Source organism: Hoplias malabaricus, chromosome 1, assembly GCF_029633855.1.
Source record: "Hoplias malabaricus isolate fHopMal1 chromosome 1, fHopMal1.hap1, whole genome shotgun sequence".
Taxonomy (NCBI): domain Eukaryota; kingdom Metazoa; phylum Chordata; class Actinopteri; order Characiformes; family Erythrinidae; genus Hoplias; species Hoplias malabaricus.
Window position 1 is genome coordinate 84,568,888 of NC_089800.1, and position 14,896 is coordinate 84,583,783.

General features: G+C 44.4%; 1 protein-coding gene across 4 annotated transcripts in view; it reads right to left on the minus strand.

The window, feature by feature from the left end:
* Positions 1-14,896, minus strand: part of nrxn3a (neurexin 3a) — a 456,671-nt gene that overhangs the window by 68,751 nt on the left and 373,024 nt on the right. For all 4 annotated transcript variants that reach the window (XM_066675785.1, XM_066675768.1, XM_066675777.1 and 1 more), the window contains one exon: positions 5,240-5,411. In XM_066675785.1, the coding sequence (XP_066531882.1) occupies positions 5,240-5,411 (172 nt within the window). The remainder of the gene's footprint in view (positions 1-5,239; positions 5,412-14,896) is intronic.

Genomic DNA, 14,896 nt, shown 5'->3' on the forward strand with positions numbered 1-14,896 from the left:
AGCAGGGGATGCACAAGTGTGGGAGGATAATCTTCTTAATGTTGGCTTACAGTGTGTGGTCCGGGGAGAAATAGGCTAAATAACTGATAAAGGCTTTCTCAACTGCAGCTGTGATCACACACCGAACCATAAAAGATACCCACATTCCACACCAACCATTACAAATTATTACGGTCGATGCGTAATCTCACAGCTATGACAACCTTCTTATTTTTAAAAACAAAAATGTATCCATGGGTTGAAAAGTGACATCACTTTGCACTGTATATGCCTGTTTATTTACTCTGATAAATGCTGTGATAATTAGACTTTAAAATGACAGAAATATAAGCATGGATCCCTGACGCATTTTCTCCATGTTTGTCCGTTTCACTCAGTAAAGGCTCAGGCTGTGTCCCGAAAAGGCACATACTCCCTACATAGTGTACATCACAGATAAGATTACAGACTTATTCATGACCTGTGTATGAATAACAGACGTGGTAACAAGAACAGAGAAATGCTTTGGAGTCTAACAGGATTACAGTTTTCCATTAGATCTTATGTTGAAAATGCTAATATGGCTAACAGTTGATAACTGTCTTTTACTCTTCATTACGCAACACAGTGGGATCCTTTACCCCCTAACGCAAAGAGTGTTGTGAGAAGACCTTTCCCATCAATTTACATCACTGCTGTGCTCTGAAACAAAAAAATATTGGCACTGCAACATATGGATTGGTTTGATAGGCTGCCCAGTACTGTCTTGAAGTAAAAGGCTAAGGCTGCTAAAATGCTGTAGGTTAAATGAGTGCATTTACCCTAAAAAACTGATTTATTCCTGGCTACCTGTTCAAGGCCCGGTTGAGACAGATGTAAAAGGAAGCTGTGTATGTATCACAGTATGCTATATAACATGCAAGTCCTTGACACCCAGCAGCAGGTAGGAGGTTCATTAGTGTGAGACACAGGTCTACATGCATGTTGCTACGTAATGTGTAGGTGAAAGAGTCAACGTTACCACAAGCTATTCTCCCTCAGACAGCTGCCACAGGTCCACAGCTGCCACAACAGAGCGCAAGTCCTCCACAAATGGCTCCAGGTCACATTATAATGAGGGTCAGAAGCTCGGGTGTTTGCATGTGTGGGTCAGAGGACGGTGCTGTTTGGACATTTCGGTGGTCATAGACGGATCAGGATCTCGGAGCCGGACAGGCGAAGTGTAATGGGCTTCGCTTGCCCTTGTTATGTGTAAGCGATTAAACAATCAAGGTGAGCTATAATAACTTGGCAACTGTGTGCCCCAGGAATTGGTGCATCGGAGCCATTTAGGATTAATACCTTGAAGCATTAAGAAAATAAAGCACAGCTGTTTGGTATGGCTGACTGGGCTCCGCAAGCATTCAGCACCTTGCCTCATTTCCCCTTTATATCTAATACGGTTTCCCAATCTCTCAGCAGCACTCTACAGAGATTAGACCCACATTAAGAAGATAAAGGGATTTCCTCATCATCAATAGTTTGAAGTGAAAACTCAACTATTACAAACCAGGCATGAAAGCGAGGAACTTAAACTGGTGCCTAGCAAAGAACATCCATCTTAAAATGTAATTAAATCACACCCACAAGAGGCCATAGGAACATCTAAATAATTTATCAACTCTTTTGAACCTTGGGAGCGAGAGTCAATTTTACTGGCATTTATATAGATGGGTTATATACCTGTGACATTCATAAAGCCGCTGATATATTCCCACAGCTGTCGAGCCAGTCGGTAGCCATAGTCAAGGTCAACATAAATGAGACTTGGGACCTAAAACACATAGATCATGGCCTCTATACAATATTCTCATAATATACTGCAGTGTCCATGTTTCATAACAGCTATCAGTCAAAATATCACTGATACTGAAACAACAGTACTGCTACTATAAAAAGAAAATGTTTGAGTAGACGAGTGCCTATAAACCAGCCAACTGCAACGGCTCCTATAACACATACGCAGCTTACGGAATCGGGTTTCACACCTCAAAACTGTCCCATTCCTCACAGAAAACGGTTTCAGGTTCTGAGAACACTCATGAAGCACAGTAACGGCAGTTCGGTGAAAGCTGGGGTTATAGCATATTGGCTCATTTCTTTTTTTTTTGCCACAAAGCTGCAATAGTAGATGTTAATCTGGAACAGAACTGATAACACCACATCTGAAGCCATTTCACCTGAGGACATTTTGTCTAAAGCTGTTTTGTCTGAGCCTGCTGTGCATGTGGCCACTTAGCCTGATGCCATTTTGTCTGAGTGTTTTGCCAAAACCTGAAGCCATTTTCTCTGAGGAATGCCGCTGTTGTCTGATGTCTGAAACCCGATGCCATGCGCGGAGCATAACATTTCTTATAATAAACTTGACTACATGTACATTTTAAACGAGATTCCTAGTTGTTTGTGAGTGAGTCTTAGAGTGAATGGCACATTTATTGCTAGGACTGTGTCTACCAAGTCCTACGAGCACTCAAACAAATTACAGTGAGACTACTGTCCACCGGTCCTACACAATAATTACATCATCAACTTACCATGGAATATATATATGGACATTTCCTGTTTTCATAAGAATGAACGTCACCAATATTGAAGCCCTCACTCTGTTCTCCTCGTTTTGGAGCCATTATAACGATTTGTTTGAAAACAGTGTCTATTTATTTAGGAAATTTAAACATTTTAAACCTTTTCTACATCATCTTTAACATATTCTAACCCTCCATTGCTCTTTAAAGGTGTGTATAAGGGTGTATTTATTATGCGATCATATTTTTTATTATATCGGTGGCACACATTTATTAGCATTTAACAGTGCTGTTCACTGCCATTATTTCTGAGAATAAATTTACTATAAACTTGGTTATTGTGACAGCCCTACTGTCCATATCATCATCATCATCTTTTCAAGCTTAATCCACTTCAGGATCACGGACTGTCCGTATCTCTGACATCACAGACGTCTACATATGCTCAGATGGTTAGCATAAATTAGTTTGTGTATTTTTGTGCTCTTGAGTTTTGTACGTATTTATTTTAGTGTAAGTGTAGTAAGAATTCTTGCCAGTATTTTGTTTGAAAATAAAGCATAAGTGTACCAAACTTTTGAAGGGCACTGTATTTATTTATGTGTATGACATCGGTAATTATTACACAGCATGTCAGAGTTGTGTTACGAGGCTGACGTTAAGAGCATTGCGAGGAAATGAAGTTACACTCTCTCCCACAGCATCCTCCTATTTGGGGTCTCTATTGCAGGGACCCTGAGACAGCGGCACCAGAGCTGTGGTATGTTTGCATGGCGCAGGGGGTGGAGAACATAGACTCAAGTCACTTGATTGTCTGACTCAGCAGTAGAGATGGAGCTGTCCATCCAGCCCTCAATTAATGAAATGCCTCATAATCCAAGAACAAAAACACACCTGGTGTCTACATTAACGTTATAATGTTCTTCTGAGCAGAACTAGCTAAGATCCGTCTTAAGCAAGACCAGACCAATCCATTGTGATTTCCCAGTCCAGTGATTTTCTACCCCCCCCCACTAAGCATTTGTAACCTTAAAGAAACTCGCCAGGATGAAAGTACCAGTGAGACAGGGGTGCATTAAGTCACCATGACCATTAAAGTGATTTTGGAGCCCACTTGTCCACCCACTTATGAAAGGATGGTAGAATTTAAGGGAGATGGGCCGGCACCTAATGTTCCTCTTGGCATTCATTGCTTTTTCAGACTTATCTTAGGGGCGCAAACACAAAATAAGAGCACAGATATCAAAAGGCAAGCAAAATGTCTGTTAGGAGATTTTAAATCTGGACACGTGTAAAGAAAATTGGTTTTGTCTGCTTCGACCTACATCTCCCCAAAGAGAGAGGAGATACTCCAATAGTAATAAAGACTAGACAACAATGAAGTAATAAAAACTAGAGACCAGACAGAGTCATTTGCCGCCAGCGTGTGGATCATTGCAGTGCTCTGGAGTGACATTAAATTTTTAACAATTATAAAAGTGGAAAAAGGAAGGTCACAGAGGTGTCTGCTCTCAGTCACTGATCTTGTGTCTGATGGAGAACAATATACAGTGATCGGACATGACGTTAAATGACCTCTATGTTTGTACTAACAGTGTCTATTCTATCAGCTCCACTGACAATGTAGGTGAGGTTAGTAGTTCTGCAATTAGAGACTACAGTCTCACTGTTGCTATGAGTTTACATCTATACGTTACAAAGTTAGATGTTGAACTGAGAAATCCTGCTTTGTGGTACATGCCCCAGGGGATCCCAATTACCATTGCCTCTGCAATGACTGAATAATCAACAGCGCTCATAAACAAATACGTTTATTCTCCCCTAACAAATATCTTGAAGAGAGGACGTCCTGCTTTACCATTAACCACAAAATTCAGTAAATATTTCACTCAAGTTAACAGTAGCTTTACTGACCAGATCGCAAGCTGCTCCTGTTATCCCTACAGGGGTGTACCTGAAATTAATCAGTGCCCTATTCACTATATGCACTATGTGCAATGCATAGTGAGGAATGTAGGGAATAGAGTAGACGAAAGCCCTCCCTGAACCCAATAAGAATGAACAGAAGGCTCTGCAGCTTGAAATTAAGAGCCTTAACATGAAAGTCCATAAGAGCAGGCTGGGGTGATTTTCCATCATGTTGAAAACGCCCATCTGCAAGGGGTTGGTTAACACTGTGGTAAAACAAGAGAAAGTCCCCGGTTGCCTTTTGACAGTGCGTCACCTCATCGCTCTAATGAACAAACCATCAACAGTCTGATTGAATGGCTATGGCTTGGATAAAATGCTATAATAAATGTTACGGCTGCCTTTAAAGAGTATATTTTATCTTGAAGCATACTCCTCTAACTACTCACAAGTGGTCATTTTGACCTCTGAACCACTGCTCCCTGTTCATTTTAGTTCGTTCTCCATTCTCAACTCAGCCATGTCACTGTTAGTACTGCGGTGATACACCCGTCCCAAAAAAGCAGCCTTATTTCGGCGTCACTGCTGAGATCCGAAGGGTACAGCACCCAATAACTGCTCAGTGATGGTCAGTGTTAGGGTTTTTACCAAAGGTCACTTGTAATTGTGTGTAAAAGCTCAAGCGCCTGTGTATCAGTGACTTTAGAAATGGTTCAAAAGCAGTTGCTGTTCATTTATTGCTCATGATTACCAACTGAAGGTCAAGAGCAGTCAGTGAGTGGTCTTACCTGCAGGGAAATGCTCGTTGATGGCCCAGTTGTCCACCTGAAGTGTGGCATTGCCGCCATTCCTTGTGAACCGTACCACGTGGTACTTGCCATCGTTAACCGGGATGCTGCTCTCTTGCACGAGGATATCGACCGTGCCAATGTTGAACGTAACTCCGATTTTGCCTTGCTCCTGCAACAGAGAAAATGAAAACAGATGAAAAAGGCTAATGTCGTTTTATTACGGTATTTACCGCAGTTAATAAGGAAGCAGCTCTGTGTACAGTTGATAATAGTAAATAGGTTCATATTCAGTTCGTAATGAATGTGCGCCCTTGGAGTCAGCTCCACATTGTCCTTGTTTTGGGTCCTGAATGATCTATTTGCATCAGCGACCTCTGATAAACTTGTCCGCTTAATGAAAAGGATTCATCAGCCGCACTGTGCCCTCCCCCTTTTTGGGCGGCGGAATCAGCCTCATTGATCTAAATAATGCCATGAAAGTGGACTAAATCAATGGCATTAGCTCAAATATAGCGATAAGGAAGATTAATGGTAAAGTGAAACATGCAGTATTTGCTGTAGGAGAAGTGAGTGGCTACGTGCAAACGTGGCAACAAGGAAGAGCACTATAAATTAATTACCAAGTGTGTGTGTGTGTGTGTAAGAGAGAGAAAGAGTGAGAGAGAACAAGAGCTTTATATGAAGAAAAAAAAAATGAAAGGGAGCAAGAAATCCAAAGCTGAAATACTCCAGCCACTGCAGCCGTGTGGAATATAAAGCAGGACAAACAGGCTGTGACACAATTACGTAGTTAGCCCAGTTTTTTACATGTCTGTTTTGGAGTCTAACCATTCCCCACCATCATTCTGTATCTGTCAATGTCTCTCTGTCTGTCTGACACACACTCACACAAGCAATCCAGCTGTTTTCTTTCCTCCCATCATCCCTCCAGCCTTCTCCCCCCCTGCTTCCCCGCTCTGTCAGGCTTTCTGGGTTGTTGGGACATATTTTATGGTTATGTTAAACTAGATGTGGCATTGTTCTTATCTGTAGCAGCATGGAAAATGACGACAGATGATAAATTGCATCAGGGGAGATGTTTATCAGCACGCAGCGCATTTATCACCACAGATCTCTGGATAAGAAATCTAGGCCAGTGCTCTCAAGTTCATTTGGAAGACTTTCCCCAAACAACACAATGGACAGCTCCTCGGTTGTTTCCCAACTCACCAATGACGTTTCCCTTCGCTGGAAATTTGATCAGCAAAACACTTACTGCCCAATTCATTCCACAATGCATTCATGTACAGATGAGGCAAGTGTAACACTTTCTTTTTTTTAAACTGTATAAGCCTGTGTTCAATTGCACAGCAAACATCAAAATGATCCTAAACCAACTCAATGTATCTAAATATTGATCAATGAGACAAACTAAATTCTTTCTAAAGGCTTTGCTTTGTTTTAAGTCTTAGGATCTAGTGGCTGTTTATTTCTGTTTCAAATTATATTTTTAAAACTAAGTGTGAAAAAGTAAAGGAATATTTCACATAAACTTCAAACATAAAATTCTCATCGCGTCGTAACAAAGCTCTTTTGTGGTCACAGTTAGAGCCAGAGATTTAGTTAATCATTCATTTATTATCTGTAATTATCTGTAAGTTCAGGGATGCGGTGGGTCCTGGAATCATTGGGCGCAGGGCAGGAATACACCCTGGAGGGGGCGCCAGTCCTTCACAGGGGGACACACACACTCACACATTCACTCACACACTCACACCTTTTCTTGAGTCGCCAATCCACCTACCAACGTGTGTTTTTGGACTGTGGGAGGAAACCGGAGCACCCAGAGGAAACCCACGCAGACACAGGGACAACACACCACACTATTCACAGACAGTCACCCAGAGGAAACCCACGCAGACACAGGGAGAACACACCACACTCCTCACAGACAGTCACCCGGAGGAAACCCACGCAGACACAGGGAGAACACACCACACTCCTCACAGACAGTCACCCGGAGGAAACCCACGCAGACACAGGGAGAACACACCACACTCCTCACAGACAGTCACCCGGAGGAAACCCACGCAGACACAAGGAGAACACACCACACTCCTCACAGACAGTCACCCGGAGGAAACCCACGCAGACACAGAGAGAACACACCCCACTCCTCACAGACAGTCACTAGGAGGAAACCCACGCAGACACAGGGAGAACAAACGACACTCCTCACAGACAGTCACCCGCAGGAAACCCACGCAGACACAGGGAGAACAAACGACACTCCTCACAGACAGTCACCCGGAGGAAACCCACGCAGACACAGGGAGAACACACCACACTCCTCACAGGCAGTCACCCGGAGCGGGACTCGAACCCACAACCTCCAGGCCCCTGGAGCTGTGTGACTGCGACACTAACCTGCTGCACCACCGCATTGCATTATATCAATACAATATAAATATACTAGAGCATTATAATAGTGTATATATTTTCTCTATATTACACTCAGAATAATTTAGACTCAAACATTACATTTAAATGCAGTGGGTTTTGAGGAAAGTAACGTGAATACGTGAAGTGTTATCTTCACTATGCTGTGTGTACAGTTCAGTATAGAGCTCTGTTTCCAAACCCTGGTCCTGGAGGCCTACTGCAGTGAACATTTTAGTGCTTTTCCTACTTTAAAACACCCACTTCAACCCAATAATGGCCTGTTAATGAGCTGATTAGTTGGATCAGGTGTGTCAGGATCAGGGAAAACACTTTAATCATGCAGGGCCCTGAGCATCCCAAAGCAGGGTTGAGAAATACCCGTTCTGAGTACAGCATTCTGTACTGCAATACACACTTCTAAAGGTTACAATATCCCCAGATTCTTCATGTCTTTTGAAGTGAGCCTGACCTCAGCGGGTGGATGTGTGTGTGTGATGCCTTTGTCCTCAGCGGTAATTTTCAGAAAACTTATAACAACAAATGAAATCTACTCCAAACACAAAACAAGCTACAGGCAAGAGACACTGCCCTCAGACCATGTTTCTTTAGAAAAAAAACCCCTCCACTCTCTCTGTCTTTAGTCTGAAAAAGCCTCCAACTGCAGCACTACTTTTTGATCACAGAAACACTCCTTTTACATTTAGCTTCAAAGAGTTCCCTTTACTTGCCACTCTTGCTTTCTCACTCTCTTTTCTCATCCCATTCTATTACCACTGCTTATTCGATGGTGGTCGAGGCTAACAAAATGCTTTTGGCAAGCGATACATGAAAGGAAACAGCTTTAAAAGCACAACATTTAGAATATTTCTCCCACTGAGGGCTTTTAGAATCCTTTTAGAATGAACACAATGTTTCTATAATGGTCTGCTGTATTCATAGCTAGCTGTTTAATGGTCATATACAAGGTTTGAGTTTCTAATGATTAAAAACATCTGAATACCCATTTTGGGCGGCACGGTGGTGCAGCAGGTTAGTGTCGCAGTCACACAGCTCCAGGGGTCTGGAGGTTGTGGGTTCGATTCCTGCTTCGGGTGACTGTCTGTGAGGAGTGTGGTGTGTTCTCCCTGTGTCTGTGTGGGTTTCCTCCGGGTGACTGTCTGTGAGGAGTGTGGCGTGTTCTCTCTGTGTCTGCGCGGGTTTCCTCCGGGTGCTCCGGTTTCCTCCCACAGTCCAAAAACACACGTTGGTAGGTGGATTGGCGACTCAAAAGTGTCCGTAGGTGTGAGTGTGTGTGAGTGAATGTGTGTGTGTGTTGCCCTGTGAAGGACTGGCGCCCCCTCCAGGGTGTATTCCCGCCTTGCGCCCAATGATTCCAGGTAGGCTCTGGACCCACCGCGACCCTGAACTGGATAAGCGCTTACAGATAATGAATGAATGAATACCCATTTTCCACCAAGTTGATTTGGTCCAGTGACATGAGAATGACAGTGAACTTTGCTTTTAAACTTCTAAACTCTATCCAGGCACTGAGTGCAAGACAACACCCCTGCCCTATCCCCTCTCGTGGTGATTACATGGTCTTCCCTTTTACACGTATTACTCAATACAACAGGAGCCAAACCGAGTGTCTGTTATCTGGGATCTGAGACAGAACTGGCAGCTTTTTTGTTCTCCTCCAAGCATGTTAAGCTGTGCCTTGTGTGTATTAACTGTAGCTTGAAAAATGGCCCACACCCTCCTTGTATAATGTGGTGGTATAATGAGGAGAACCTAGTGGGTGAAACCGGCTGCAACTAAATTGGAGGAACAATTTACTTGCAGCCCAGAAACGGTTCATTTAAAATTATAATGCACACCAACAGCACTCCACGTTTCCTGCAGTTTAGACTGTTAAAGAACAGCTCTGGTGTATTAGCTCGGTGAACTGAAAATGCAGTAAAGTTACAGCTGTGGTGTAATTCACTTGCATAGAAATATAGCTCTGAATAATCATGTCAAAATTTGACACCGGCGCATCATCTCCTTTCTTCCTTTTTTCTGGTATGGTACACACCGACGAGATGTGTGTCACAAAATTTATTCAACAGTGTCCATTTATGTCCTTGCTTGCGAGGAAATGCATGCTTCTGCTTCTGCCCAGGCCCTGTATGATTGGCACATCCAATTACTTATTATTATGTATCCGTTCTGGACCAGGGACCGCTGAGAAAACACTGATTGTCACACAGAGTTTGAAACAATGACAGATTATTTGAAATTACGCTGTTACAGGGAGAAGCAACAGGGCCTGTAAAATGACTTCATGGAATACGGAGCTAGATGGAGGTAATCCCCTTCTGCCAGTGCAAAGAAAATGTGCAGGAGGCAGCACAGTATTCCTATGAAGGGGGAAAAAAAATCACTATTTTATAATGTAAACACACAGGGTTATGAGATAAAGAAACGCAAGATAAAAAAAAACAAATCTAAATCTGCCTTGACTGATAGCTTTGTACCACTGCTGCAGTTGGGAATGGAGACCACACATTCACGCAACGAATTCAATTTCTTTGAATTTCATATGAATGAAGTCACAAGAAAAGCTAAGCCACCTCTGGCTCTAACCTTAACCCAGTGAGGCATGCGCATACATCTTCCCTTCAATACGTGCAAGATACTGCTGAAATAACAAACGCTAGATTGCACAAACACAAAGCATCAGTCTTCATTTTTCAGCAAACAATTCAAAAAAGTACAGTACAAAAGAGTGTATTTCATCTTCCAGCCAACAAAGTACGAGTTATTCACACGTTTAGGCGATGTTTCTGAGATTCGTTTAAAACGATCCACCTGCGTAAGAAAGAGAAAAGTCAACAGGGAGAGAAAACTCTGGTGTGTTCTCTCTGTGTCTGAGTGGGTTTCCTCCGGGTGACTGTCTGTGAGGAGTGTGGTGTGTTCTCCCTGTGTCTGCGTGGGTTTCCTCCGGGTGACTGTCTGTAAGGAGTGGGGTGTGTTCTCCCTGTGTCTGCATGGGTTTCCTCCGGGTGACTGTCTGTGAGGAGTTGGGTGTGTTCTCCCTGTGTCTGCGTGGGTTTCCTCCGGGTGACTGTCTGTGAGGAGTGTGGAGTGTTCTCCCTGTGTCTGCGTGGGTTTCCTCCGGGTGACTGTCTGTGAGGAGTGTGGTGTGTTCTCTCGGTGTCTGAGTGGGTTTCCTCCGGGTGACTGTCTGTGAGGAGTGTGGAGTGTTCTCCCTGTGTCTGCATGGGTTTCCTCCGGGTGACTGTCTGTGAGGAGTGTGGTGTGTTCTCTCTGTGTCTGCGTGGGTTTCCTCCGGGTGACTGTCTGTGAGGAGTGTGGTGTGTTCTCCCTGTGTCTGCATGGGTTTCCTCCGGGTGACTGTCTGTGAGGAGTGGGGTGTGTTCTCCCTGTGTCTGCGTGGGTTTCCTCCGGGTGACTGTCTGTGAGGAGTGTGGTGTGTTCTCCCTGTGTCTGCGTGGGTTTCCTCCGGGTGACTGTCTGTGAGGAGTGTGGAGTGTTCTCCCTGTGTCTGCGTGGGTTTCCTCCGGGTGACTGTCTGTGAGGAGTGTGGTGTGTTCTCTCGGTGTCTGAGTGGGTTTCCTCCGGGTGACTGTCTGTGAGGAGTGTGGAGTGTTCTCCCTGTGTCTGCGTGGGTTTCCTCCGGGTGACTGTCTGTGAGGAGTGTGGTGTGTTCTCTCTGTGTCTGCGTGGGTTTCCTCCGGGTGACTGTCTGTGAGGAGTGTGGTGTGTTCTCCCTGTGTCTGCATGGGTTTTCTCCGGGTGACTGTCTGTGAGGAGTGTGGTGTGTTCTCCCTGTGTCTGCGTGGGTTTCCTCCGGGTGACTGTCTGTGAGGAGTGTGGTGTGTTCTCCCTGTGTCTGCGTGGGTTTCCTCCCACAGACCAAAAACACACGTTGGTAGGTGGATTGGCAAAAAACATCTTTCAAAATATGCACCTCTCTCTCTCTCTCTGAGGGATAGGAGATATTCAAGTTTCAAGTTTGGTGCAGATCAAGTTCAAAGAGAGAAAAAAAAAAATTTGCCACAGGTATAATTCCCTCAAATAAAATAAATGTTGGAATGTCAAGGAGGCAGAGTACTGAATCTCGATATTACAGTAAGTTGTTGAGGCTTCTGTTTAATTCTCTGTTAAATACAAGCTTCGGCTGGTGACATAAAATGTTGGCTACTCTCTCTCTTGAACTTTAACGTGCATTTTTAATAATTTGAGAACAGCTGGCCGATTGGTTGGACATGCACCAAACCTATCATCAATAACAATGGTACGTGGAAAGGATAAAATGCGTGACCGTAGTGATGTGATCTCTGAAAATGAAAACGTCTACACAAACAAAAGCAAGCAAACTCTCATTTGTATTCTGCAAGACGCTGCTCTAATAGGCAGCCATTTAAAGAGTTCGCTATAGGATACTCCAGTCATTAAAGTCATCAATTGTGCCGAGACTGCACTCCTGCTGTGCCTCGTGTGAGGGATAGAGGCCCATTGCTCTGTATCACCTGCAGAAATTGATAAGAGGATAAAAAATGAACTGCCTCTCTCTTTGAGAGTCATGTGCGCTGCTGATAAGGAAAGCGTCCCACAATTGGCAGTAAAGAGACAGTGACAGTGACGATTTTTTGCGCTTGATTGTTTCATCAATAAAAGGGTGAGGTCAGATAAAAGTCAATATTTTCAAAGCCCTGCGCTAAATTGTGTGTCCCCACCGACCAAAACAGCATCAACTACTCTCTGCTCTACGCTTGGTGGTCTTTGACTTTGTTGTCCACGGGGAAACTGTACAGACAGAGGTAGGAAGTTGCAAGGTTTTTCCAAATCTTAATGCTTTTTTTAAGATGCAAAAATATCTGTGAGGAAAAGAATGGGTTCTTTATAAAAGGTCTGTGGACTTCTGCTCACTCAGCATTTCTACTGAAACGAAGGGCATTAAGAGGAAGTTTGTCCCTCTTTCCTGCACTGACAGGTTCTACATTTCTGGGACTTTTTTGGGGGAATATAATGGCACTCAGCCAAGTAAACTTTAGTGAGGCCAGGTCCTTGTGCTGGATGATTACAAACATATTGGATGGAGTTCCATCTATTCTAGAGAACACTGTTCCACTGACACACAGTACATTGTTGGCAGTGAGCATGGTGATCTAAAGCTCCTGGCCAGCTGTTCTATTTCATCTCATGATTTTCTAAGAAACTGAACAAGCTGAGTGCATAAACACACTGTTTAAAATAGCCAACTTTTACATTTACATTTATTTAAGGAGCAGCACGGTGGCGCAGCAGGCAGGTCGCAGTCACACAGCTCCAGGGACCTGGAGGTTGTGGGTTTGATTCCCGCTCCGGGTGACTGTCTGTGAGGAGTGTGGTGTGTTCTCCCTGTGTCTGCGTGGGTTTCCTCCGGGTGACTGTCTGTGAGGAGTGTGGTGTGTTCTCCCTGTGTCTGCGTGGGTTTCCTCCGGGTGACTGTCTGTGAGGAGTGGGGTGTGTTCTCCCTGTGTCTGCGTGGGTTTCCTCCGGGTGACTGTCTGTGAGGAGTGTGGTGTGTTCTCCCTGTGTCTGCGTGGGTTTCCTCCGGGTGACTGTCTTTGAGGAGTGTGGTGTGTTCTCCCTGTGTCTGCGTGGGTTTCCTCCGGGTGACTGTGAGGAGTGTGGTGTGTTCTCCCTGTGTCTTCGTGGGTTTCCTCCGGGTGACTGTCTGTGAGGAGTGTGGTGTGTTCTCCCTGTGTCTGCGTGGGTTTCCTCCGGGTGACTGTCTGTGAGGAGTGTGGTGTGTTCTCTCTGTGTCTGCGTGGGTTTCCTCCGGGTGACTGTCTGTGAGGAGTGTGGTGTGTTCTCCCTGTGTCTGCGTGGGTTTCCTCCGGGTGACTGTCTGTGAGGAGTGTGGTGTGTTCTCCCCGTGTCTGCGTGGGTTTGGATGGATTTATTTACAGATGCCTTCATTTGAATTAGATGTAACTATTATGTAACTATTATTCTGGAATCTCTGGGCGAAAGAGCACACTGGCCTCCCGCTGTTTGCGACTTCTCCGTTTTTTTGTTTGATTTACGACATTATCCAGGTGCGGTGGGGGTCTGCCTCGTGTGCTGTTGTCTGCTGTTACTAACTGTTTGTTTGGCGGTTAGCTACCTGCTATCATCCATGTTAAGGCCTGTTTCTCTGCTGCTAGCTGCTGCTATCGTCAACCGAGGGAGCCTGTTTCCAGCTAGCAGCCTGCTAAAATTGCTAATCGCTCAGTACTTTATTTGTGCTCATTCTCTTCTACTTGATTTTATTTTACTTTTATTTAGCGCCTTCTTTTTAACCTTTTTTTGCTTGAGTATGGATCAGAAACACTCTGCCCACCTTTGAGTACATCTGGGCGGTTTTAGACACAAATGTCCGTACGAGATAAGTGTTGTTTAATCAGTCCTTCAAAACAATAACAAGAGAGATGTTGTTGCTCTACACTGGGCCTCAGACGCCTTCTCAGAGCCCCTTATGGGAAACAGTGGAAGCTTTTAAAAATGAACAATCTTGCCTTTCCTTCTAAAATGTGTTGTCTGTGTTGCTTCTCCAGATGCAGGGAACTATAATTGGGAAATAAACGTGATTAAAATTTAGCTTGAAATGCGATTTTAAAGAGGCATCTCGAGACGGCAGTGAGCAGCACTGACAATGCGGCGCTCAGGATTTGAAGCACATCAGAGGCACCACACAAGGGGAGGCTTCCCTGATAATTATACCATCAGACAGGAAAAAAGAGAGAGAGAGAGAGAGGGGGGGACAACACAGAAATAGAGAAAGAAAGAGAGCGGAGACTCCTGAACAACCACTTTAAAAAGATACAACAACAGGCCTCTCGCTGCAGCTGCACGGCAAATTGATTCAAAACACATCGCTTTGGAAATCAGCGCTAATCCTCTTTAAGTGTTCAAACAGCAGCTCCAATAAGCCATATGCTTATCCTCGGAGAGGAGTCTACTGCGAGGCGTGCGGTCAGCACGGATGCAGAGATGCGCCGTGTTTAGAGCCTTTGGACGTCGTTGATTAGAAGTCAATGGACTCCAGAAGAAACTTCATTGAAAACGCTTTATTATAAGAGAAATCTCAGGGAAAGGAGCCTGCTGTCCACTGAGCATCTGTGCTGAGGAGCTGGTGAGTCTCCAGAGTGGCTTATGGAGATATCAAACGTGGCGATGAGGCAGAAAGAGTGCTTTAATTCACCACTAGCTGCTGATTTGCTT